Genomic DNA, 26,322 nt, shown 5'->3' with positions numbered 1-26,322 from the left:
GCACTGTCGGAGGGGCGGTGCTGAGGGAGCGCCGCACTGCCGGAGGGGCGGTGCTGAGGGAGCGCCGCACTGTCGGAGGGGCGGTGCTGAGGGAGCACTGCACTGCCGGAGGGGCGGTGCTGAGGGAGCGCCGCACTGTGGGAAGGGTAGCATTGGGGAAGTGCTGCACTGTCGGAGGTGCTGTCCTTTGGTTGAGATGTTAAATCAAGTACGCCCGTGCTAAAAGAGGACACTGTGCTATTCAAAAAAGAGCAGGAGAATCACTCACAGCGATGGGGAACAGGAATCCTAGCTGATTCTTCCACTAACCCAGGGCTACTGAGGCACAATTGTGCTGGCCCAAGATTAAAATATTGTTAGGGGCTTTTGTTCCATAAGAACGTAAGAATTAAGAGCAGGAGTAGGCCACTCGGCCCCTCGAGTCTGCTCCACCATTTAATAAGATCATGGCTGATCTTCGCCCTCAGTTCCTTTCCCACTAGATCCCCATATCTCTCGATTCTCCTAAAGTCCAAAAATCTATCGATCTCATTCTTGAATATACTCAACAACTGAGCATCCACAGCCCTCTGGGGTAAAGAATTCTAAAGATTCATCACCCTCTGAGTGAAGAAATTTCTCCTCATCTCAGTCCTAAATGCCTAACCCTTTATTCTGAGACTGTGACCCCTGGTTCTAGACTCCCCAACCAGGGGAAACATCCTGCCTGCATCTACCCTGTCAAGCCCTGTAAGAATGTTGTATGTTTCAATGAGCTCACCTCTCATTCTTCTAAACTCGAGAATATAGGCCTAGTCTACTCAATCTCTCCTCATAGGACAATCCCCCCATCCCAGGAATCAGTCTGGTGAACCTTTGTTGCGCTCCCTCTATGGCAAGTATATCCTTCCTTCGGTAAGGAGACAAAGACTGTACACAATACTCCAGGTGCGGTCAAGAGGGGGTGCCAGGCTGCCCGTTAGCGGCCCGGCCGAACATGGGGGGGCATAATTGTCGGCCCCACATGGTAGTCGGCCGACAAAAAAAAACATAATGGCAGTGTAGAATAATTCAGCATTTCTTCTGGAACCAGCCCATAAACAGAGAGGATTATTGAATTCAAGTTGCTATGGTGGGATTTGACTGCTCGTCCAGCACACTACACCAGTGCCCCCGCTATTCAGTTTGTCGAACATCTCATCAATCTCGAATCAAGCAAACTGTGAGTGCAGAAAGGCAAGGTCAAAGCAAGTCGAGGTCCATGCAGGTGAGTTTTTTCAGTCAATAATGAGTTTTTAGTTAAAACATCAGACACGGATCCAAAAAAAATGGTTCAGAAGAGATTGAAAAGTAGAATTATTTGAACATAAAAGAATCTATTCTCTGCGTGAATTCTTTTCTGACTCCGGTACAACTTTTAACAAAAAAAAAAGGTAGATCTGTGCAGTTTAATAATAAAAAGCTTTCAGCCAGTGACAGCTGTTTGATACACGATTCCTTTGTGCACAGCTTGTGCTCACAGCACGATACTGAAAACATCACTGGTGAAAGAAGTGACCTGTAGACCAAACAATGTGAAATTTGAAAGACATCAGAGAGGGCCAATAAAAGGCTTCAAAAATTAACAAGTGCCTTTTAAAAAAAAATATTCCTATCCAAATGTTCGGCCCTCGACTCCGGATGGTGCTGACTCTTGTTGGGTAGTGTCATGTATGTAGACCATGTATACTAACTGTATAGTCACCTAACAGGTGCCACCAGAGGGCACTGCGGTGGGAGACCTGAGGGTCACCTGCATAGGTGTGCAAGGCCCAGTATAAAAGGCTGCTCACCATGCTTGTGCCTCACTCGAATTACAATAAATGGGACTACAGTCACAACAACTCAAGTACAATACCAGACCTCGTAGAGTCATTCATAAGAGTATTACAGACATAACAGGTAGAGTTGCCGGTATCTCCAAAATACCTCGTCCAAGTGGCTTGTGTTTAACAAGAGAACATAAGAAATAGGAGCAGGAGCAGGAGTAGGCCATTTAGTCCCTCGAGCCTGCTCCGCCATTCAATATCATGGCTGATCTGATCTTGGGTTCAACTCCACTTCCCTGCCCGCTCCCCATAACCCTCGACTCCCTTATCATTCAAAAATCTGTCTATCTCCACCTTAAATATATTCAATGACCCAGCCTCCATAGCTCTCTGGGGTAAAGAATTCCAAAGATTAACAACCTTTTGAGAAGAAATTCATTTCCATTTTAAATGGGAGACCCCTTATTCTGAAACTATGCCCCCTACTTCTAGATTCCCCCACGAGGGGAAACATATTCTCTGTATCTACCCTGTCAAGCCCCCTCAGAATCTTATACATTTCAATAAGATCATCTCTCATTCTTCTAAACTCCAATGAGCATAGGCCCAACCTGCTCAACCTTTTCTTCATAGACAACTCCTTCATATCAGGAATCAACCTAGTGAACCTTCTCTGAACTGCTTCCAATGCAGTGTGAATTTGGCTTCAACGACCCAGTGTGAGGAAGTGGGGAAAAGAGGCACTCCTGAATGTGGTCCAGTGATTTGTCCTTCCTCCTGCCCCTCAAAGGAAGTGAGAACAACGAAGGATGGTGAGATGAGGCTCAGCTGAATTGTCCCCCCAACACACAGGGTGTCCCCCCAACACAAAGGGTGTCCCCCCAACACACACACAAAGGGTGTTCCCCCACCAACACACAGGGTGGCCCAGCAACACACAGGGTGTCCAAGCCCCGACATGAAAAATTGCCACTTTTGTTTTTATTCATTCTCGTTAGGTGGGTGCCATTGGCAAAGCCAGCATTTATCCCCCATCCTGAATTTGCCCTTTGAAAAGGTGGCAAACCGTAACCCTTCTTCTTGAACCACTGTAGTTCATGTGGTGGGGCAGAGTAGAAGGAACATCACTTATATAAACCATGCTGTATCAGATGCAGGTGTGCTTAATGGGGCAGTGTAGAAGAGCCAAATTTTGCATCTAACCGTGGTTTAGAGGACTCTCGAGTCCTTGATGGGGACAATGTAGAGGGAGCATTATTCTGCATCTAACCTGTGCGAGACCTGACCCACAAGCTCTTGATGGGATAGTATGCAGGGAGCTTCACTTTGCATTAAGCGGTTACATGTACCAGGATGTCTGAAACGGGAAAGTGTTTCCCAAACTCAATATATCATAAAGACACAATTCACAAAACCAATTCCACACCCCCATCTCCCCACAAAATCTTGGACATGGGACTCGATGGTCTGAATGGCCATCTTTATGTGTAGATTGCCATGAGCAATTGAAACATTAATTCAGTTAATTCAATTAACCAAACAACTGGTTAGAAACTGACACAGGTAAGATTACCTGGTTTAACCTTGAGTGTAATCCCCCCAAAAACTAAAAGGATAAACGGGACTGACTGCATGCAATTCTGAAGCTGCAATTTAAACCAGGTCACCCTGTGTGGAGAACATGCTTGCAGCCAGAATGCAATAAAAAGGACAAAAATATGTCGAGGCTATAATTGTTCTTAGATTGTGTTGTCAGACTGATAAGATTAAACAAACATTTCTGTCGGTGGCTCTGCTTTAATGAATGGCTCACCCTTACACGGGCTTGTGAAATAGGTTGTAAAAACATCCTGCTCGGAGATGTATGTGGCTGTATATTTATAAGGGCATTCTGTTATACTGTCCAGATTTACTGACTGATTGCTCTTCAGCCCAGACAATGGTGAGCTGATTAGCAACAAAAAATCTCTCCCCTTTTATACTGCACTTTTCTCTAGTATTAGCCCTTGTCAAAGGGTTCAGTGGGGGAGACGACTTGTGAGTAATTAACCAGCACCGACCTCACAACAATCCCCACCATTTTAAACATCGGGAGATGATTATTTCCAATAAGCCTGGGAAAATGAATAGAACACTCGTCCAGACTGAACTGATCCAAGGATCCACAAGAAATCTTTTGAGACGCAGGTTAACAAGGCCATTAAAAAAGCAAACAAAGCAATGGGGTTTCATTTCTAGTGGCATAGAATTGGAAAGCAGAGAAGTGATGTTAAATTTGTATCGAACCTCAGTGAGACCACGCTTGGGAGTGCCGTGCAGTTATAGTCTCCATATTGCAGAAAGGAACTGGAGAAGGTGCAATAAAGATTTACAAGGGTGATAGCAGAACTGAGAACTTATACCTAATTGGGAAAGACTGAACAGGCCCCTCCTTTCTCTACAAGAGATGGTGGAGGGGTGACTCAATAGAGGTCGTTAAGATAATGAAAGGGATTGATAGGATAGATGTAAAGATGTTTCCACTTGTAGGGAAGTCCAAAATTGGGGCCATAAATATAAGATAGTCACTAATAAATCCAATTGAGCATTCAGGAGAAACTTCTTTACCCAGAGTGGTGAGAATGTGGGACTTGCTACCACAAGGAGTAGCTGTGGCAAATAGTACAGATGCATTTAAGGGGAAGCTAGATAAACACATGGAGAAAGGAAGAGAGGGTTATGCTGATGGGGTGAGATGCAGTCGGGTGGGAGAAGGCTCGTGTGGAGCATAAATACCGGCATGGATCTGCTGGGTCAAGTGGCCTGTTTCTGTGCAGGAAATACCATATAAAGACCGAGATTGATAGATTTTTTTTGTTAGGCAAGAGTATTTAGGGATATGTAACCAAGGCGGGTAAAGGGGGTTCAGCCATGATCTAAATGAATGGCGGAAAGGCTTGAGGGGCTGACTGGCCTCCTCCTGTTCCTATAATACTGTAACACTTTAAATTATCCCATTAGGGATGATCACGAGAGTAGTCTAGAATATGGGCTGCCTTCCCCCCCACCCCAATCTAGCTGGTCCCCCACTGGCATGCAGCATACTTAGACCTTACCCAGAGGGTATAGTCGAGACCGGGGAGAGCACTATGACACACATTGGGCTGGCCAGCCAACACATTGCCCACTCTTACAAAGTCAGGGAGCATAATCTTTCCAAGTAAGAACCGTGCACAGATTCTTTTTTTTTTCCAAAAAAATGTTTTATTTAATAAGTAAATAATTTTTTCTTTTACAATTTGCTTCCTTCCTTCAGGTGGCGGTGGATCCACTGCTGTGCATTGCCACAGTACTTTCCCCCCGTTATTTCACATTCTCAGTCCCCGTGGCGAGCTTCTCATTTCATGTACTTCTCCTGGTGTTCAGCGAGGACCTTAGCGGAGGACTTGGCATCGTAGAACAGTTCGTTGATCTCCTCAACGTGCTCCTTCTCGATTCCATCTTTCCCATTGATCTTGGCCAGCAGGTTGGCGGGGGTCAGGAGCTGGCAGGAGTACCTGCGTCAGAGACACATTCACCGTTAACGCCTCGATTTCAAAATTCACATTCTTGTTTACAAATCGCTCCATGACCTCGCCCCTCCCGATCTCCTCCAGCCCCATAACCCCCGAGATGTCTGTGCTCCTCAAATTCTGCCCTCTTGAGCATCCCTGATTAAAATCACTCAACCGTTTGCCTGGGCCCCAAGCTCTGGAACTCCCTCCCTAAACCTCTCCACCTCTTTCCTCCTTTAAGACGCTCCTTAAAACCTACCTCTGACAAAGCTTTTTGTCATCTGCCGGAATTTCTTATGTGGCTCGGTTTCAAATTTATCTGTTTTATCTTATAACACTCCTGTGAAGCACATTGGGACGTTTTACGGAGCACATGTCTACAGCACGGCAGGTGATACAGAAAGAGCAACAATAATCCCAAAATCAGCTCGGAGGAAGAAGCCCCGAGAAAGGGTTAAACCTCACTGAGGTAAATCTATTTATCTATAATCTTTTTAATTTTCTGGGCAGGTCACATGCTCCTCATTTGGGGATTGCCATTGGTGTACCTCTAGGTGGCACCTCGATAATACTTGTCCCCCATTATACAACAGTACAGCGCAGGAGGCCATTCGGCCCATCGAGTCTGTGCCAGCTCTATTGAAAAACAATCCAATTAGTCCCACTACCCCTCTCTTTCCCCATCTCCCTGCCATTTTTTTCTCCTTCAAATGTTTATCCAATTCCCTTTTGAATGCTACTATTGAATCTGTACCCACCACCCTATGAAGCTATCACCACCAGTTGGAACCCCGTAAGCTGCAGATCCCCATAGCTGTACTTACCATAACACTATTCAAACGGCTTCAGCTCCAGGGCCCCACCAATATTCCTAACCTCCCGCCAGCACAACAGCTGATTTGGAACTACTCCTCACCAAGTTCCTTTTCCTACTTCAGTTTCATCTCTTTCCATGTTGAGGTAAATGACCTGTGTTTTCCTCGGAGACTAATTCTGCGGGCTGTTCTGGTCACTTGCCCCTACATATTTCTGTCCAGTTATAGCAACTCCAGCCGCAAGCATGTTCTACACACACAACTAACAGGGCCCATTTCCCTGCTACCACCTGTTCCTCCCCTCAGCTTCCAGCCACCTTTGCCTTTCTGACCATTTTTGCCTCCTGCTTTCAGCAGCTTTCAGTCTCGGACAGGCTCTCCCCCACCACCTGCTTTGCTCTCTCTGGGGCTTCTTGCTGCCTACTGGGTGCCTAACTAGTTACCACCCCAATGCTTCATTCGGCTCCAAGCTCTGGGTTCATTGCTTTGCGGTGTCAAGTGTCGCCTGGTGCTGCTGGGGCTGTTTCCCCAGCCCAGGAGCTCCGTCAATGTCATCCCAACTGGTTGACTTTTCAGGTATAATTGGCATCAGAACACACAATTTACAACATGCACTGATCTTTATGGCGGGGGGGGGGGGGGGGGGGGGGGGGTGCAGGGGGTGAAGAAGAGGGCCTCTGCCACTGTCCTCTTAATTGAACCCTTTTAGCCTTGGTATAATTCTGGTGAATCCACGCTGCACCCGCTTCAAGGCCTATATATCCTTCCTGAGCTGTAGTGTCCAGAACTGAATGCAGTCACTCCGGATGGGGCCTGGCCAGAGCTTTACACAAGAACATAAGAATTAGGAGCAGGAGTAGGCCATACGGCCCCTCGAGCCTGCTCTGCCATTCAATATCATGGCTGATCTTCAACCTCAACTGCATTTTCCTGCCCAATCCCCATATCCCTTAATTCACCTAGAGTCCAAAATCTCTCTCAGCCTTGAATTTACTAAATGACTGAGCATCCACAGTACTTTGGGGTGGAGAATTCCAAAGATTCACCACCCTCTGAGTGAAGAAATGCCTCCTCATCTCGGTCTTAAATGGCCGACCCCTTATCCTGAGACTATGCCCCCTAATTCTAGACTCTCTAGCCAGGGGAAGCAATCTCTCAGCTTGTCAATCCCCCTCAGAATTTTGTATGTTTCAATGAGGTCACCTCTCATTCTTCTAAACTCGAGAATAGGCCCAATCTACTCAATCTCTCCTCAAAGGTCAACCCTCTCATCCCAGGGATCAATCTCGTGAACCTTCGTGGCACCGTCTCCACTCTTGCTTCCACTCTTAAAATGAGTTCTTAGGTGGCTGAACAGTCCAATACGTGAATTACAGTCCTTGTAACATTTCGTCTGCCCACTTTTGGCTCGATGGACTTCCGAGTAGAGCATTTGCTTTGCGAGTCTTGTGTCTGGCATGCGAACTATGTGGCCCGTCCAGTGGAGCTGATCAAGTGTGGTCAGTGCTTCAATGTTGGGGACGAGAACGCTAATGTTGGTGCGTCTGTCCTCCCAGGGGACTTGTAGGATCTTGGAGACATCGTTGGTGGTATTTCTTCAACGTCTTGAGGTGTCTACTGTACGTGGTCCATGTCTCGGAGCCATACAGGAGGGCAGGTTTTACTGCAGCCCTGTAGACCCTGAGCTTGGTGGCAGTTTTGAGGGCCTAGTCTTCAAACACTCTTCCTCAGCGGCCGAAGGCTGCACTGGCACACTGGAGGCGGTGTTGAATCTCGTCGTCAATGCCTGCTCTTGTTGATAGGAGGCTCCTGAGGTATGGGAAGTGGTCCACATTGTCCAGGGCCGCGCCGTGGATCTTGATGACTGGGGGACAGCGCGAGGACAGGCTGGTGGAGGACCTTTGTTTTACGGATGTTTAGTGCAAGGCCCTTGCTTTTGAACGCCTCAGTAAATACGTCGACTAGGACCTGGAGTTCAGCCTCTATGTGCGCAAACGCAGGTCTCGTCCGCGTACTGTAGCTTGACGATAGAGGTTGGGGTGGTGTTGGACCTGGCCTGGAAACGGCGAAGGTTAAACAGGTTCTCACTGGTTCTGTAGTTTAGCTCCACTCCAGCAGGGAGCTTGTTGACTGAGGTGGAGCATGGCAGCGAGGAAGATTGAGAAGAGGGTTGGGGCGATGACGCAGCCCTTTTGGCCCGTTTCGGACGCGGATTGTGTCCGGTACGGATCACGGCCTGCATGTCGTCGTGGAGCAGGTGTAGGATGGTGACGAACTTTTGGGGCATCCGAAATGGTGGACGACGCTCCATAAACCCTCGCGGTTGACCGTGTCAAAGGCCTTTGTAAGGTCGAAGGAGGCCATGTATAAGGGCTGGTGCTGTACCCTGCATTTTTCCTGCAGCTGTCGTGCTTCAAAAATCATGTCCGTTGTGCCCTGTAGTGGACGAAATCCACATTGCGACTCCGGGAGGAGCTCCTCGGCCACAGGGAGAAGACGGTTGAGAAGGACTCTGGCGACGACTTTCCCAGTGGCTGATAGCAGGGAGATTCCTCTGTTGTTGCCGCAGTCGGACTTGTCCCCTTTTTGAAAGATGGTCACGATCACGGCATCTCTGAAATCTCCCGGCATGCTCTCCTCCCTCCAGAGGAGAGAGATGAGGTCATGTATTTGCGCCATACTTCAATGCCTCAGCAGGGATTCTATCCTCACCCGTAGCCTTCTTGTTTTTAAAGCTGTCTTATGGCTTTTTCTACTTCATGCAGTGTTGGGGTCTTGCTGAGGTGGTGGCGGGTAGCATGCTGCGGGATGGAGTTGAGAAAGCTTGAGTCAAAGGCAGAGTCCTGGTTGAGGAGATCTTCAAAGTGCTCCGTCCTGCGGACCCTGACTGCCTCGGTGTCCTTGACGAGTGTTTCCCAGTTCTTGGCCAGCAGTGGGGTGGGGCCTTGGGTGTTTGGACCATAGTGGCCTTGACTACGCTGAAGAATCCTCGCACATACATCATGGCTGTCGGCCAGCTGCTGTATCTCCATCCACCACCTGTTCTTTAGGTCCCGGGTTTTTTGTTGGACCTCAGCCTTGTTCCATCTGTAATGCTGCTTTGCTGCTCCAGAGTTGGGTTGTTGTTTTAGGCTCAGAAATGCCATGCACTTGCGATCTATTAGCTCTTCGATCTCCTGATCATTCTCATCAAACCAGTCCTAGTGTTTCCTGGTTGAATGACCAAGTATCTCTTTGCAGGCACTGGTTATGGAGGCCTGGAGGGCAGACCAAGCGTTGTGGCATTCTGCGTCTCAGGGTCATCAAGGCACGTCAGGTTAGCTGTGAGGCGCTGACTGTAAAGGGCTCTCTTAGCTGGGTCCTTAAGTGCCCCGGCATTGACTTTTTTGCAGCACTGCTTCTGCTGCTCCCTCCCGCTCTGGGGCTATGTTGATGTCAATGATGGATCGGATTAGGCGGTGGTCGGTCCAGCAGTCATCAGCTCCAGTCATGGCGGGAGTGATGCGCACATCCTTGCGATCCCTGTCTCGGACGATGACATAGTCGAGCAGGTGCCAGTGTTTCAAGCGAGGGTGTTGCCATGATAGTTTGTATTTGTCCCTCTGGCGGAACAAGATGTTGGTGATGACAAGTTCACGTTCTAGACATTTTGTCAGGAGCAGGGTACCGTTGGAGTTGGCTTTCCCCAACCCCTCTCTGCCAATCACGCCTCCCCAGGAGGTCTGTGTCCTTGCCGACCCTGGCATTGAAGTCACCAAAGAAGATCGGTTTGTCGTCCGTGGGGACGCAGGACGGGGATTTTGAGAGGTTGCAGTAAAAACCCTCTTTGGTCTCGTCTGTTGCATCAAATATTGGGGCGTACGCACTGATGACTGTGGCGCACTGGTTCCGGGATAGGGTAAGTCAAAGAGTCATGAGGCGCTCGTTAACCCCGCAGGGGGAGTCTTTGAGGCGGTCAACCAGCTTATTTTTGATGGCAAAGCCAACTCAGTGAAGGCGGCATTCTTCTTCTGGTTTTCCTTTCCAGAAGGTGGTGTAACCTCCACCTTGTTCCTTGAGCTGGTCTTCCCCTGCCCGCCAGGTCTCGCTTAGGATGGTGATGTTGATATCAAAGCGCCGAAGTTCCCGGGCAACTATGGCGGTGCGGCGTTCCGGCCTGTCGCTGTTGGAGTTGTCCATGAGGGGTCCTGACGTTCTAGGTCCCGAACTTTATGTTAACGGAGTGCAAGATGCCCGTGTAGGAGTTCTTTTAACGTGGGGTGGCCGTTGCACACCGACTACCACACGGGCTTAGCTGAGCAAGGTCTTGGTCCAGTGGCAAGGGGGTCCAAGGCGACTAAAGACCAGGCACTGCTGTATGGGCCTAGTTGTCTACGGAGAGATGTTGGTCGCAAGCTCGGTGCTCAGTAGCGCCTTTGATGGTAGGTGATCCGAGGCTTGGTTGGGGGCAGGCATTGGAAGGGTCAGTGGCCCACTGGAGTTCTGAGTGGAAGGTCACAGCCATGATGCTCACCAGTCAGAAGAGGTCAGGTCACCACTGGGGAAGTAGAGGCCGAGTCGTAGAAGAGGAGGAGGAGGCCCAAACACCATCGTGGAGGAGAGGCCTGGTCGCTGCTGGAGGCCCGATCGCCTGGTCGCCGCTGGAGAGGCCTATACACAGTTGGAGGCCCGGTCACCTGGTTGGAGGCTCAGCTAACTCGCCGGGTGTCGCCGAGGGTCTGGGATCGGGTGGAGCAGCCTTAAATAAGGAGACCAAAACTGTGCACAGTACTTTAGGTGTGGTCTCACCAACACCCTGTACAACTGTAGTAAGACTTCCTTACTCTTGTAGTCCAAACCTCTAGCAATAAAGGCCAACGTACCATTTGCCTTCCGAATTGCTTGCTGTGTTTCTTGTACGAGGACACCCAAATCTCTCTGAGCATCCACATTTAATAGTTTCTCACCATTTAAAAAATATTCTGTTAACTTATAACTGTGACATTACTTCCTCCTCACCCACCAATCCTCAGGGAAATTTGCCTTGTGTTGACTTTTCATGGGTAACACCACAGGAGATCCACTAGTGAAGTACTGAATGGTAAACCCAGAATGTTACTTCATTAGGATAAGACACCATCAATTTAGATGAGGGAAAAGTACATTTAAAATGGATCGTTGAACATTTCACCACTCAAATGATGACGACACCAAGAATTATCCACCAGATTATTGGAATAATACATTAGAGGAGTTCAAGTTGCAGCAGGTTTGTAGGCTGACTACGTTGGGATATCAGAAGGATGATGGGCAAAATTACCCATTTTGGTTTACATTTTTCTTCCTCTTAAGCTTTGCAGAGTAAAAAGGTTTTCATACCTTAAGATACAAAATTATTTAAACAAACTGAATTTAACATGATCAATCAATCCATGTGGGTCACTTTACTCGGCTAAGTCCCATCAGGCTGTGGGCCCTGCCAATTGGTGGCAGATACCTCCGGGATTGGATGTCTTCAAAGCTGGTTTTCAGCCAATTAAGTTCTTTTTAAGAGCACGCTCCCTTGGAGAACGGAGAGACAGAGCAGAAAGGGTAGGTCGGGAAGTTTGAACATAAAACACCAAGAAGGGTTTAATGCATAGGTGGGAAGAGAATAAAATTGGGAGTTAAAATATAAAAAGGCCACAATAACAAAGGGAAAGTTGAAAGAGACCCAGAAGTTTTAGCAGAATTGATGCTCAACATGAGCCAATCAACAAAGCAACAGAATAGCACACCAAATACTCAAAACAGTACGAATACATGTCAGAGGAAGTTATGACCAAACCATAGTGCCCTGGTCAGACTGCACCTCGAGTTGTGTCAGCATTGCTCTTGACATCGAGAGTGACCAGTACACAGAAGAGTCTCCTGGATAGATTATCCTGGAGGCCAAAACACTGGACTCATTTAAGAACCAGATGAACTCTGAAATGGGGGAGGGGGGAGGGGGGTGAGGGTGGTGGGAGGTAGGGTTATGCTGGTATGGATGGCCCACTTCAGCCATAGTTATCATGTGATATAAACTTAGGGTGAAGACAGCACCAAGCCTGGCTGTGATGCCCTCCACGGTCAAAGTGCGAGCAGACACACACTGCCCAGGATCACACGTGAACTACGGCCATGTGGGGGGGGGGGGGGGGGCGAGGTAGTGGAAGGCTGCCAGGTGCCCAACTAGAAGTGGGGGGGGGGGGGGGGGGGCGGGTGGAGTCTTTCCCCACATAAAGGTAAAATGAATCTCAGCCGTGGCTCAATGGGTAGCACTCTCGCCTCTGAATCAGAAGGTTGCAGGTTCAAGTCCCACTCTGGGAACTTGAGCACATAAATCTAGGCTGACACTCCAGTGCAGTACTGAGGGAGTGCTGCACTGCCGGAGGTGCCGTCTTTCAGATAGGACATTAAACCGAGGCCCCGTCTGCCCTGTTAGGTGGTCGTAAAAGATCCCATGGCACTATTTTGAAGAGCAGGGGAATTATCCTGGTATCCTAGGGCCAATATTTATCCCTCAATCAACATAACAAAAACAGGTTATCTGGTCATTATCACATTGCTGTTTGTGGGAGCTTGCTGTGCGCAAGTTGGCTGCCGCGTTTCCCACATTACAACAGTGACTACACTCCAAAAGTACTTCATTGGCTGTACAGCGATTTGAGATGTCCGGTAGTTGTGAAAGGCGTATTTATGTGCGAGTCTTTCTTTTTTTTCCTTTAAAATGTCCAGTGTGTTTCCAGCTGGCCAGGGTCATTCCCATTTGGTGTAAGTGGCAATTAAGAACCTGCCTCCGTCAGCGTATACTCACAGAATGGGACTGAAAGCATACTGATCTTTGAACTCCTCGGCATATCTACCCAAGAGCTCCAATTTTGTGCCCTGTTCTCGTGTAAAAAATATCCCCGTTATGAACCTTCACAAACATACAAAAAAAACTTTGGATTGCTAATATCCGTGTGCTAGTTATTGCACCGTAAGGTTCCATTAGCTGCCTCTGTTTAAAAGAGTTTAAAAAAAACAGGAACCTTTTGTGTCTAATCCCACGGGCCCCTACCTACAGAACCATTCATCTTCCAATGACAAGCTGGAACCAATAGCTATTACTGAAACTGTTATTCTATAAGCGCTGGCTAAAATTAAATACCGCCAGTGAAGAGTTTTTTGGCTGCAGGTATAGAGGATGATTTAAAACCCTTGTCTCGGGCTCCTGAAAGCGTCAGCGTAGGGAGAGCAGCAAATCATTCCTGCTCGCCAGGGTCAGAAGCAAAAAAAAACGAATGACATTATCAAGGTCTGGACAAGAGCCATTATTCCTTAACAAAGCAGCGGCGGGTACTCACCGCAGGGTTGTCTTGGTACCGATTTCCCCCAGGTGAAGCAAGGCGTCCTCGCTGATGCTGATGCCTTCTGTCTGTGCGCGGATCTTGATTATCTGCCGAGCGGAGAATTAAGAAAAAGTGAGCACCAGATCCGACAACTGTCACTGCGATTGATCCTTCTGTCAACACAAATTAATGCCCCCCCTTCACCACCAGATGATTATTCAGGCCAATAGGCTCCTTTTCTTCTGGTCTGTAAAGAGCGTGGAACTGAAATATTTAAATTAAAAATAAGAGATTTTAAAAAAATCTTTTATGGCACAGAAGTCGGCTATTCGGCCCATCGTGTCCGTGCCAGCCGACAAAGCTACCCAGCCGAATCCCACCTTCCAGCTCTTGGTCCATAGCCCTGTAGATTACAGCACTTCAAATGCACATCCAAGTACTTTTTAAATGTGGTGAGGGAGTCTGCCTCGACCACCCTTTCAGGCAGTGAGTGCCAGACCTCCACCACCACGACCAATTACTTTAAATCTATGCCCTTAATTATTTGGCCCATATAATTATGAGGGGCGCCTAGACAGAGTGGACAGGAAGGACTTACCGCTCTGCTAAGGGGAGTAAGTCCTTCCTATCCACTCTGTCTAGGCCCCTCATAATTACATGGGCCAAATGGGGGCCTTCTGTGCTGTAAATTTCAATGATTCTATGAAGCCACCAGGGGGAGTCAATGCCACAGAGCCATAAACGTTCCCTTCTCAAGTCAATTTTTGTTTCATCACCCAACAGAGCCCAGTGAGTGGCTTTGGCAGAGACTTGTCCGCCTTGAGGCCGACTCTCCCCTAAATGATACTCAGTGATGGGTCAGCATATCCTGGAGTTCACCCTTCCTGGGCCAATACTGTTCCCTCAAACAACATCACTTAAAAAAACAGATGATCTGGTCATATCACATTGCTGTTTGTGGGAGCTTGCTGTGCATTTCCTACATTACAACAGTAGCTACACTTCCAATGTGCTTCCAATGTAAAGCGCTTTGGGGCGCCCCGAGATCATGAAAGGCGCTATAGAAATGCAAGTCTTTCTTTAATGCACTTGTTCCTGCATATGCTTGCTAATCCCTCACAGGCAGACATTTGATTTACACCAGCTCCTTGCTGGAACACACACAGAGTACGATGACCTTTGATATAATGCACATCACTTATGGCCTCCTCGCTCACAGATAAATCACAAACACATTGGTTCTATAAATGAGTTTACTGTATCATTCCCAAAGACAGTCTTACACAGAATGGCCTGTTGTATTGCAGCTCCCCGAATACACAACTCCTTCTGCTCTCTCCATGCAGCTCCAGTGTCACAGCTTAATCCATTGGAGCAGTGTGGTCCTGCTGTACGAGTGTCACACTCCTGTTTACACTGACTCATATGGCCATTCATCAGAAATACTGGATCTCACCACTCGCTGCTTGTGGCATTTATTGGTGCAGAAAGTGCAGTCAGAGGCTTCCCGCGGGGCGGATGTCTCCAACCTAAAAAAAAAACCTACGAACTTACCTGGTGATCGGGAGGTTTGGCGACTTGCGTAGGCCTGCGTAGAAGCCCATGTATCCCAGGAGTGCAGGCGTTTCGCAAGCGCCCTGGGGTCACATGGGCCAGCCCAACCGAAGTAGGGGGATCCCCATTCATACTTGTGGTGAGTCCCGTATGTACGGAATCATCATAAGTATAAATGGAAATACCCCCAAAAATACACATACACTTAAAATCGGGGTTTTAAAATCACATTTAAAATTCATCAAAATGGAATTTAATTATTTAAAACAAATTAAATTTTTTGAAAAATAATTTTACATATTTTAAACTTACCTTATTTCACAGGTTTTTAAATGTTGAAATTATTGCATTTTTAAAAAAAATTTCTGTCCTTTAAGTCTTACACTAGTGTAAGAGTTTCAGAGAGATTCGCTGGGCAGAACTTGGGCAAATAGCCCAACTCTCCGCCCTTGAATGCCCACTTACTTGATGGGATTGAAGGCAGATAAATCCCCAGGGCCTGATGGCCTGCATCCTAGAGTACTTAAGGAGGTGGCCTTGGAAATAGCGGATGCATTGACAGTCATTTTCCAACATTCCATTGACTCTGGATCAGTTCCTATGGAGTGGAGGGTAGCCAATGTAACCCCACTTTTTAAAAAAGGAGGGAGAGAGAAAACAGGGAATTATAGACCGGTCAGCCTGACCTCAGTAGTGGGTAAAATGATGGAATCAATTATTAAGGATGTCATAGCAGTGCATCTGGAAAATGGTGACATGATAGGTCCAAGTCAGCATGGATTTGTGAAAGGGAAATCATGCTTGACAAATCTTCTGGAATTTTTTGAGGATGTTTCCAGTAAAGTGGACAAAGGAGAACCAGTTGATGTGGTATATTTGGACTTTCAGAAGGCTTTCGACAAGGTCCCACACAAGAGATTAATGTGCAAAGTTAAAGCACATGGGATTGGGGGTAGTGTGCTGACGTGGATTGAGAACTGGTTGTCAGACAGGAAGCAAAGAGTAGGAGTAAACGGGTACTTTTCAGAATGGCAGGCAGTGACTAGTGGAGTGCCGCAAGGTTCTGTGCTGGGGCCCCAGCTGTTTACATTGTACATTAATGATTTAGACGAGGGGATTAAATGCAGTATCTCCAAATTTGCGGATGATACTAAGTTGGGTGGCAGTGTGAGCTGCGAGGAGGATGCTATTAGGCTGCAGAGTGACTTGGATAGGTTAGGTGAGTGGGCAAATGCATGGCAGATGAAGTATAATGTGGATAAATGTGAGGTTATCCACTTTGGTGGTAAAAACAGAGAGACAGACTATTATCTGAATGGTGACAGATTAGGAAAAGGGAAGGTGCAACGAGACCTGGGTGTCATGGTACATCAGTCATTGAAGGTTGGCATGCAGGTACAGCAGGCGGTTAAGAAAGCAAATGGCATGTTGGCCTTCATAGCGAGGGGATTTGAATACAGGGGCAGGGAGGTGTTGCTACAGTTGTACAGGGCCTTGGTGAGGCCACACCTGGAGTATTGTGTACAGTTTTGGTCTCCTAACTTGAGGAAGGACATTCTTGCTATTGAGGGAGTGCAGCGAAGGTTCACCAGACTGATTCCCGGGATGGCGGGACTGACCTATCAAGAAAGATTGGATCAATTGGGCTTGTATTCACTGGAGTTCAGAAGAATGAGAGGGGACCTCATAGAAACGTTTAAAATTCTGACGGGTTTAGACAGGTTAGATGCAGAAAGAATGTTCCCAATGTTGGGGAAGTCCAGAACCAGGGGTCACAGTCTGAGGATAAGGGGTAAGCCATTTAGGACCGAGATGAGGAGAAACTTCTTCACCCAGAGAGTGGTGAACCTGTGGAATTCTCTACCACAGAAAGTAGTTGAGGCCAATTCACTAAATATATTCAAAAGGGAGTTAGATGAAGTCCTTACTACTCGGGGGATCAAGGGTTATGGCGAGAAAGCAGGAAGGGGGTACTGAAGTTTCATGTTCAGCCATGAACTCATTGAATGGCGGTGCAGGCTAGAAGGGCTGAATGGCCTGCTCCTGCACCTATTTTCTATGTTTCTATCTATGTTTCATACAATCTGTCAAGAAGAGTCTTGACAGATCGCAAGTTCCAAGTTTCGGCACATGCACAGTGCATGCCTACACCCTGAACTTGAGCGGCCTCTATGGGGTCAAGCGCACCTCGTTCACGCCCATAGGGGCTGTGAATTCAGCCCCATTAACCCCAATGCTCGCTGAACAAAATTTCCTAAACAGGGAGAAATTGGGTGGGAGTGGGTACAGCAAACCTGATAGGTATCAAAAGCAATATACTGTGGATGCTGGAAATCTGAAACAAAAACAGAAAATGTTGGAAATACTCAGGTCAGACAGCATCCTTGGAGAGAGAAAGAGTGTTAATGTTCCAGGTCGATGACCTTTCGTCAGAACTGTAATGATGTAAAGTTAAACAGTACTGACTTAATGCACTTGTTCCTGCATATGCCAGTTCTGCCGAAAGGTCATCATCCTGAAACGTTAACTCTGTCTCTCTCTCTCCACAGATGCTGTCTGAACTGCTGAGTGTTTCCTTTATTTTCTGTTGATGGCTATCACCACCTCCCACCCAATTTTCTCTGCCCTTCTCCTGATTCGTGCTGGGGCATCTCTCCACAAGCGCTGGAAGGCTATTCTACTACGGGAGGGCCAAATCTGATCTTGCCCACACCCACTGTGCACACACAGGTGAGCTAGTGGCTCGATTGGTAACATTCTCGCCTGAGTTGGGTAGTGTGGGTTCAAGCCCCACTCAAGAGATTTGAACACAGTCTCGGAGGTGATGTTAAAACGAGGCCCCGTCTGCTCTCTCAGGTGGACGTAAAACATCCCATGGCACTATTTTGAAAAAGAGCAGGGGAGTTCTCCCCGGTGTCCAGGGACCAATATTTATCCCTCAACCAACATCACAAAAACAGATTATCTGGGCATTATCATACTGCTGTTTGTGGGAGCTTGCTGTGCACAAATTGGCTGCCGCGTTTCCCACATTACAACAGGTCGACGACTGCTAGAGTACGTCATCATCCGAGCAAGGGACCGCAAGGAAGAGCACATCACCCGCGCCATGACAGGAGCCGACCACCGCCTAATCCACTCCGTCATCACCATCAATGTAGCCCCAAAACAGTGACGGCAACAGAAACAATGCCACAGGAAAATCAACGCCGGAGTACTCAAAGATCCTGCCAAGAAAGCCCTATTCAACAAGCGCCTCACTGCCAACCGGATGACTCCCGGTGACCCAGAGATGCAGAGTATCCAAAGTGTCTGGTCTGCCCTCAAGGCCTCCATAATTAGCACCAGTGAAGAGACACTTGGTCATTTGACCAAGAAACACGAAGATTGGTTCGACGAGAACGACCAGGAGATCCAGGAGTTAATAAGCCACAAGCGCAAGGCATCTTGAACTGGAAACAGCAACACAACTCAAGAGCAAGAAAGCAGCTCTACAGACGTCTGAAGGCCGAGATCCAATAAAAAAACCCATGACCTAAAGAACAGATAGTGGGCAGAGAAAGCGCAGGAGATCCAGCAGCTAGCCCACAACCACAACGAGCGAGGATTCTTCAGCAGTCAAGACCACCTACAGCCCAAGCACCCAAGGCCCTACCCCACTGAGGGTCAAGAACGGAGAGGTACTCATCAAGGATAGAGAGAGGCAGTCAGTGCCAGCTGGAAGGAGCATTTCGAAGATCTCCTTAACCGAGACTCTGTCTTTGACGGGAGTGCCCTCGACTCCATCGGTCGCCTGAGGCAGAGTGTATTTGAAGACCCGGCACCAAGCTCATGGTCTACATTGCAAAGTGGATGGAATATAAAAGCAAGGAAGTCTTGCTACAGCTATAGAAAGGTATTGTTGAGGCCACACCTGGAATACTGCGTGCAGTTTTGGTTTCCATATTTACGAAAGGATATACTTGCTTTGGAGGCAGTTCAGAGAAGGTTCACTAGGTTGATTCTGGGGAAGAGGAGGTTGACTTATGAGGAAAGGTTGAGTAGGTTGGGCCTCTACTCATTGGAATTCAGAAGAATGAGGTGTGATCTTATCGAAACGTATGAGATTATGAGGGGGCTTGACAAGGTGGATGCAGAGGGGATGTTTCCACTGATGGGGGAGACTAGAACTAGAGGGCATGATCTTAGAATAAGGGGCCGCCCATTTTAAACAGAGATGAGGAGAAATTTCTTCTGAGGGTTGTAAATCTGTGGAATTCGCTGCTTCAGAGAGCTGTGGAAGCTGGGACATTGAATAAATTTAAGACAGAAATAGACAGTTTTTTTTAAACGATAAGGGGATAAGGGGTTATGGGGTGCGGGTGGGGAAGTGGAGCTGAAGCCATGATCAGATCAGCCATGATCTTATTTTATGGCGGAGCAGGCTCGAGGGGCCGTATGGCCGACTCCTATTCCTATTTCTTATGCTCTTATGTCTACAGAGCAGTGGTGATACTCACCCTCCTATATGGTTCAGAGACTTGGAGCATGTACAGCAGGCACCTCAAAACACTGGAGAAGTACCAGAATGCTGCCTCCGCAAGATCCTGCAAATCCATTGGCAGGATGGGCACACCAACAACAGTGTTTTCGCTCAGGCCAACATCCCCAGCATCGAAGCATTGACCACGCTCGATCAGCTCCATTGGACGGGCCACATCGTCTGCATGCCCGACACGAAATTCCCAAAACAAGCGCTCTACTCGGAGCTTCAACACGGCAAGCGAGCCCCAGGTGGGCAGAGGAAATGCTTCAAGGAGACCCTCAAAGCTTCCTTGAAAAAGTGCAACATTCCCACCAACACCGAGGAATCCATGGCCCAAGACCGCTCAAAGTGGAGAAAAAGCATCCGGGAAGGCGCTGAACACAGTCTCTTCGCCGGGAGCAAGCTGAAGCAAAGTGCAAACAGCGGAAGGAGCACACGACATCCCACCCACCCGTTTCTTCAACCACTGTTTGCCCCACCTGTGATAGAGACTGTAGGTCCCGCATTGGTCTCATCAGTCACCTTAGAACTTATTTTTAGTGTGGAAGCAAGTCATCCTCGACTCCGGGGGACTGCCCAAGAGAAGAGTATGACAACAGTGACTACAGTTTTAAAGTACTTTGGGGTGTCGGTGGTCATGAAAGCTGCTGTATAAATGCAAGTGTTCCTTTTTTTTTCTTTTTACAGGCATATGTTTATTGCGCTTGCATAATTAAAATGGTGATGTAGACCTGTGGTAGAGTGCATGCTTTGCATTTGTGAGGCCATGTTCAATCCCTGGCATCTCAGAGCACTTACACTGAAATTTTCTGGCACAGGCACGATGGGCTGAATAGTCTCCTTCTGTGCTGTATTATTCTATGATAAAGTTGACAATCAATAAATAAGTAACCAGTATAGATCTAAATAGTTTTGAAATGATAGAGAAAAGCAGAGAATGCTGGAAATATACATCATGCCAGTCAGCCTCTGAAAGGGGAGGGTAGGCTCATGTCTCAGATGAGACCTCGGTTATGCTCCATTTTGTCAGCCCCTTTTCTGCTGAAGGTGGTGCATCGACAGGATAGCTGACCCTAGAGGGGCATTGCAGCCGAGCTTAATCTAGTTCGAGCCACATAAGGAGGAATTACGGCAGATGACCAAAACTTTGGCCAAAGAGGTAGATTTTAAGGAGCGTCTTAAAGGAGGAAAGAGAGGCGGAGAGGTTCAGGGGGGGAATTCCAGAGCTTAGGGCCCAGGCAGCTGAAGGCACGGCCATCAATAGTTGAGCGATTATACTCAGGGATGCTCAAGAGGGCAGAATTTGATGAGCGCAGACATCTCCAGGGGGTGGGGGGGTTGTGGGGCTGGAGGAGATTACAGAGATAGGGAGGGGCAAAGCCAGGGACGGATTTGTAAACAAGTATGAGAATTCTGAAATCGAGAAGTTGCTTAATTCAGCACAATACTGAGAGAATGCTGCAATATTGGAGGTGTGGTCAGTCAGGTCAAACATCAAACTGAGTCTGCCTGTTCAGGCTGATTTAAATGATGCCACGGTACCGTTTGAAAAGGAGAGATTTCTCCCTCAACCAACATTACCAAAAAAAAACAGACTCGTCTCATTTGCTAACTGTGGGACCTTACTATGCACAAACTGGAAGCTACAACTGCCTATATAGCAAGTGACTGCAATTCAACAGTAATGAATTGTCAGTGAAGTGCTTGGAGACGTCTTGTGAGGATATGGCGAGACGTTATATAGATGCAAGACATCATATAAATCCAGGATCTCCCTCTCCTTAGACCAGGGGTTGGAGTCCAACTGCAGCAGCCGCACTTGGATCAACTAATTTCGTAAAGTGGGGATCGAAATTCTGACCTTCTGGTCCCCAGACTCCATGCTACAACAGAGTGCATTTACCCATGGAGTCATGAATGAAGCCAGCTTGGTTTGGTTGCCGATGTAACCAAGAAAATTACTGCCTCAAACAGGCTTTAAAGGACCATGACTTCTTGTAAAGTTCATCACTGGGTTTTACAAGGGGTGTAATTGGTGGCACAGGACATCTGGTAACACTGCAGGCAGTGTCATTACTCGTTGGGCTTTCTCGGTCAGATACTAACTGGTGCAACACGAAACAGAGCTGTACAAATGGGAGCAATAACGCAGATGTTCGGAGCCAAAAACTTTTCCTTCCAACAGGAATGAATAGAATGAGCATGGACGAATTAAAAAATACAAACAATAACTTAAAGCGAGTACTGCATTTGCTAGTGTTGAAGACTCCAAATGTTGGGCAATATTTGTGGATTGAAAAGGGATACTGGTACACAAGTCCTTTTTGGGGCTGGCACCATTGTTCTCTCTGGTGAGTTCATCTATCTTCTCCTGGCACCATTCAGCCCGCCTATCCATTCTGCCTTCCAGCACGGATTGCCTCTCAAACTCCAGGTTTCCAGCTTCACTTGGCTCAGGCTCCCACTCCTCTTGACTGGGGCTCCCTGGTTACATCCCCTGCTGTAATGTATGCACCTGTGAGTATGCTCAAAATAGTTGTAGAGCTGTTGAGTGGCTTAGCCCATTACATGTTGGTCACAAGACTCAATAAAACCCAGCCAGTTGGGTTCAGGGGATCCACGTTGAGGCAGGTGGTTGTGAGCCTGCTGGATGAACTGGTAATGTGTAGTGTGATTGTTAAACCATTGCTAATAAACCAACTAGTTCTTAAGAGCAATGTGTTGCTATGAATTCTTAAGCAAAGAACCCATGAAGCAAATACAGTACACCCTCCTCTAGAGCACCCGATCCCTCTCTCTAAATGTCTCCCATTTACCTTCTGTGCACAGCGATGGCAGCAAGTGGAACCAATGTGCAGTAAAGTCAGATTTCCTGCTTTTTGGAGAGCCAGTGACTGATGGAGCATCTTTTACACGGGCTTTTCCGTTCTCTCCAGGTTTTTTTCCCCCAAGCTATGTTGGGGTGTGGCAAGGAGGTTGATGTGCGAGTATATAATGGAACAGAAGCAAGATGGACGACAGCTTAGGCTTTTCACTGAAATCAAGCAGTCACACGTCAAGCATTCACCGCATCTTTATTTTGCAGGTGATGTTTGGTTAAATGTCTATATAAAGGTCTATATAACCCACTGCACCTTTCTAAATGACTAAACGCTGTTTATTGATTTAGTTTATCGTAATCTCTGTGTTACTTTCTTGTTTACAGTGGTGCCAGAGTGAAAAATAACTGCCATTATATTAAACTCTCACTCCCGGACTTATCTCTGTGATGCTACACATAGCACCATTATCCAGGAGGTGCTGATACTGGGCTGCTGACTAATTCAGACCAGCTCTGTACCGGCTATTAACACTCAGCATTTGTCTCAATTGCAAACCTTCGAACATTACAAAGCTGTTACCATCGACAAGTGCCATAGATAATTATTTCAACTGCAAGAATATGCAAGATAAAGACAAATCTGGCTTTCTAAACCATTTAATTGTTAAATCTAGGATCGTGAGAAAGAGTCGTAATGTTTGCTTTGTGAATTCTGCTTTCATCAGGGAGGGATGTTGGTGTTGGATAACGGAACACTTTCCATCTTGGGAATCCAGTGGCTGAAGCAGGCATTCTCAAAGCAGGTACAGCACAGGGTTAGGTAGAGAGTAAAGCTCCCTCTACACTGTCCAATCAAACACTCCCAGGGCAGGTACAGCACGGGTTAGATACAGAGTGAAGTTCCCTCTACACTGTCCCATCAAACACACACAAGGCAGGTACAGCACAAGTTAGATACAGAGTAAAGCTCCCTCGGCACTGTCCCAACAGGTGTCAAATCCAGTCTTATTGCAGCAATGTGATATATAATTCATTGATATCTTCGGAACAAGTCTGATCAATTTGAGCTATTATGCTGCCCCTTGTCGATACCATCCGAAAACACAGTCAGTTTCTACATGTACGCCGACGACACCCAGCTCTACCTCTCCACCACTTCTCTCGACCCCTCCATATTCTCCAAATTGTCAGACTGCTTGTCAGACATCCAGTACTGGATGAGCTGAAATTTTCTCCAATTAAACACTGGGAAGACTGAAGCTACTGTCTTGGGTCCCCGTCACAAACTATGTTCCCTAGCCACTGACTCCATCCCTCTCCCTAGCATCTATCGGAGTCTAAACCTGACTGTTTGCAACCTGGGCGTCATATTTGACTCTGAAATTAGCTTCCAGCCACGTAAGCGCGGCATAACTAAAACCGTCTATTTCCACCTCTGTAGCATTACTCGCCTCAGCTCTTCTGCTGCTGAAACCCTCATCCAAGCCTTTGTTACCTCGAGACTTGACTACTCCAATGCATTCCTGGCCGGCCTCCCACATTCTACACTACGTAAACTTGAGGTCATCCAAAACTCGGCAGCCCGTGTCCTGACTTGCACCAAGTCATGATCACCCGTCACCCCTCTTGTCTCTGACCTACATTGGCCCGGTTAAGCAACGCCTCAATTTCAAATCTCATCCTTGTTTACAAATCCCTCCATGGCCTCGCCCCCTCCCTAACTCTGTAATCTCCTTCAGCTTCACAACCCTACGAGATGTCTGTGCTCCTCAACTTCTGCCCTCGAGCATCCCCGAATATAACTGCTCAACCATCGGTGGCCATGCCTTCTGTTGCCTGGGCCCCAAGCTCTGGAACTCCCTCCCTAAACCTCTCCACCTCTCTAGTTCTCTTTCCTGCTTAAAAATGCTCCTTAAAGCCTACCTCTTCAACCAAGCTTCTGCTGTAATTTCTTCTTGTGTGGCTCATGTCAAATTTATCTGTTTTATCTTATAACACTGCTGTGAAGCGCTTTGGGATGTTACTATATTAAAGGCGCTATATAAATAAAATTGTTGTTGTAGTAAAGGAGATAAGAAAAAAACCCTGAAAATCTGAAATAAAGAGAATCGAATGCGCACACTGACAGCAGGCCGGTCAACTATTCAAGCATGTTCTGATGTCCAGCTAAAACAAGGGTTCACACAACCAATGTTCCCTTTAAGCTGCGTGGCGCTTTAGAGCGCCCACGCAGCCGGATCACCGGCGTTTAAAAGGGGGAAAAAACCGCGCATCCATAGAATTTTGACTGGGCCGCACAGCCTGTTAAATGGGCCGCGCGGCCCCAAAAAGTCAGAGTGCACATTTCACAGGAGCCCCATGAATATTCAGGCAGGATCACTGGAGGGGAGAAGAAATTGAAGAGGGTACAGTGCTGTCACTAAGGTTTCAGTAAAGGGCAAGGGTGGGTATATAAAATGTTCACACCTTCTCCGCTTGAACTGTGAAAGAACACCCAGTAGTACAAACATTACAGATTTTTCCTTTCAAATCTTGCTTGCTTCTTTGAACCATACAAAGCTTGGATTAAAGAGTTGTCACTATTGATAGGCGCACTTTGAGGTGATTAATTAAAGACGATCACACAATATTTAAGTGCATTGTGATTTTTCATACTGTGCAGAGGCAGTACAGTGCATAAACTAAGTAAAATAGATCTCATGAAGAATAGAGAATATATTTTGATAACAGGAGTGTTATGCTGTGTACTGCATGAATATATTATATAGAATACAGCAGATCTCCTAGAGAAAAATGAGAAGAAAACTCCCTTCCTTCACTTAGAGGGTGGTGGGGGTCTGGAACTCACTGCCTGAAAGGGTGATAGAGGCAGAAACCCTCACCGCATTTAAAATGTGCTTCGATGTGCACTTGAAAGTGCCGTACCTACAGCGCTACGGACCTAGAGCTGGAAAGTGGGATTAGGCTGGATAGCTCTTTGTCGATCGGTGTGGACATGGGGGGCCAAAATGGCCTCCTTCCGTGCTGTAAATTTCTGTGGTTCTATGATTCATTGTCTCTAATTCTCTGGGTCATTCTCCATCTCTTCCAGTTGTTTTCAATTCTCTGTATGGCTCTCAAGACGCTTTCATTGTGATATCTATATCAGAATCTTTTGCTCACTCCCTCTCCATGCTTGTGTAACTTCTACTTCACTGTCCCCACACTCTTCCGGATCTCTCCCAATCTGTTTTTATGGTACTCGTTTTCCTTCGCTCAACTTTTAATCACCTACCTGTTCAAAGCTCCATACAACCAAGATTGCTCAGCAATATACAACAGATTGGCGGTAGATAGTGGGGCCTGCAGAGAGGCTGGTGGGACGTGGTGAAACACACAATGACGAGCGAGGGATGAAAGCTGGCAGGAGTGTGGGGAGACAGAGCACTAGGAGGTAATGAGCGCAGAAGGCTGGGGCCTGGATGGGAGTTAAGAGGGGGGAGTTAGTTTTTTTCCCCCTAAAAAAAGAAAGACTGTTTAAGAACAGGTTCTGGATAGGTAAAGTTTTACTGATTTTAATTATAGAAACATAGAAAATAGGTGCAGGAGTAGGCCATTCGGCCCTTCGAGCCTGCACCATCATTCGATAAGATCATGGCTGATCATTCCCTCAGTATCCCTTTCCTGCTTTCCCTCCATACCCCTTGATCCCCTTAGCCGTAAGGGCCATATCTAACTCCCTCTTGAATATATCCAATGAACTGGCATCAACAACTCTCTGCGGCAGGGAATTCCACAGGTTAACAACTCTCTGAGTGAAGAAGTTTTTCTTCATCTCAGTCCAAAATGGCCTACCCATTATCCTAAGACTATGTCCCCTTGTTCTGGACTTCCCCAACATTGGGAATATTCTTCCCACATCTAACCTGTCCAGTCCCGTCAGAATCTTATACGTTTCTTTGAGATCCCCTCTC

At 47.2% G+C, this 26,322-nt stretch overlaps 1 protein-coding gene across 3 annotated transcripts in view; it reads right to left on the bottom strand.

Annotated features, from left to right (window-relative positions):
- Positions 1–5,035: 5,035 nt before the first annotated feature.
- Positions 5,036–26,322, bottom strand: part of ruvbl1 (RuvB-like AAA ATPase 1) — a 77,914-nt gene continuing 56,627 nt past the window's right edge. The window contains exons 9-10 of one of the 3 annotated variants that reach the window (XM_070895681.1): positions 13,485–13,576; positions 5,036–5,323 (exon numbers count right to left, since the gene is read on the bottom strand). In XM_070895681.1, coding sequence (XP_070751782.1) covers positions 5,164–5,323; positions 13,485–13,576 — 252 coding nt within the window. In that variant the 3' untranslated portion in view covers positions 5,036–5,163. The remainder of the gene's footprint in view (positions 5,324–13,484; positions 13,577–26,322) is intronic. The other 2 variants (XM_070895680.1, XM_070895679.1) reach the window with 2 other exon arrangements.

This window comes from Pristiophorus japonicus, chromosome 12 (genome assembly GCF_044704955.1).
Source record: "Pristiophorus japonicus isolate sPriJap1 chromosome 12, sPriJap1.hap1, whole genome shotgun sequence".
Lineage (NCBI taxonomy): Eukaryota > Metazoa > Chordata > Chondrichthyes > Pristiophoridae > Pristiophorus > Pristiophorus japonicus.
The sequence above is the reverse complement of the archived record's forward strand: the minus strand, read 5'-3'. Positions and strand labels throughout refer to the sequence as shown.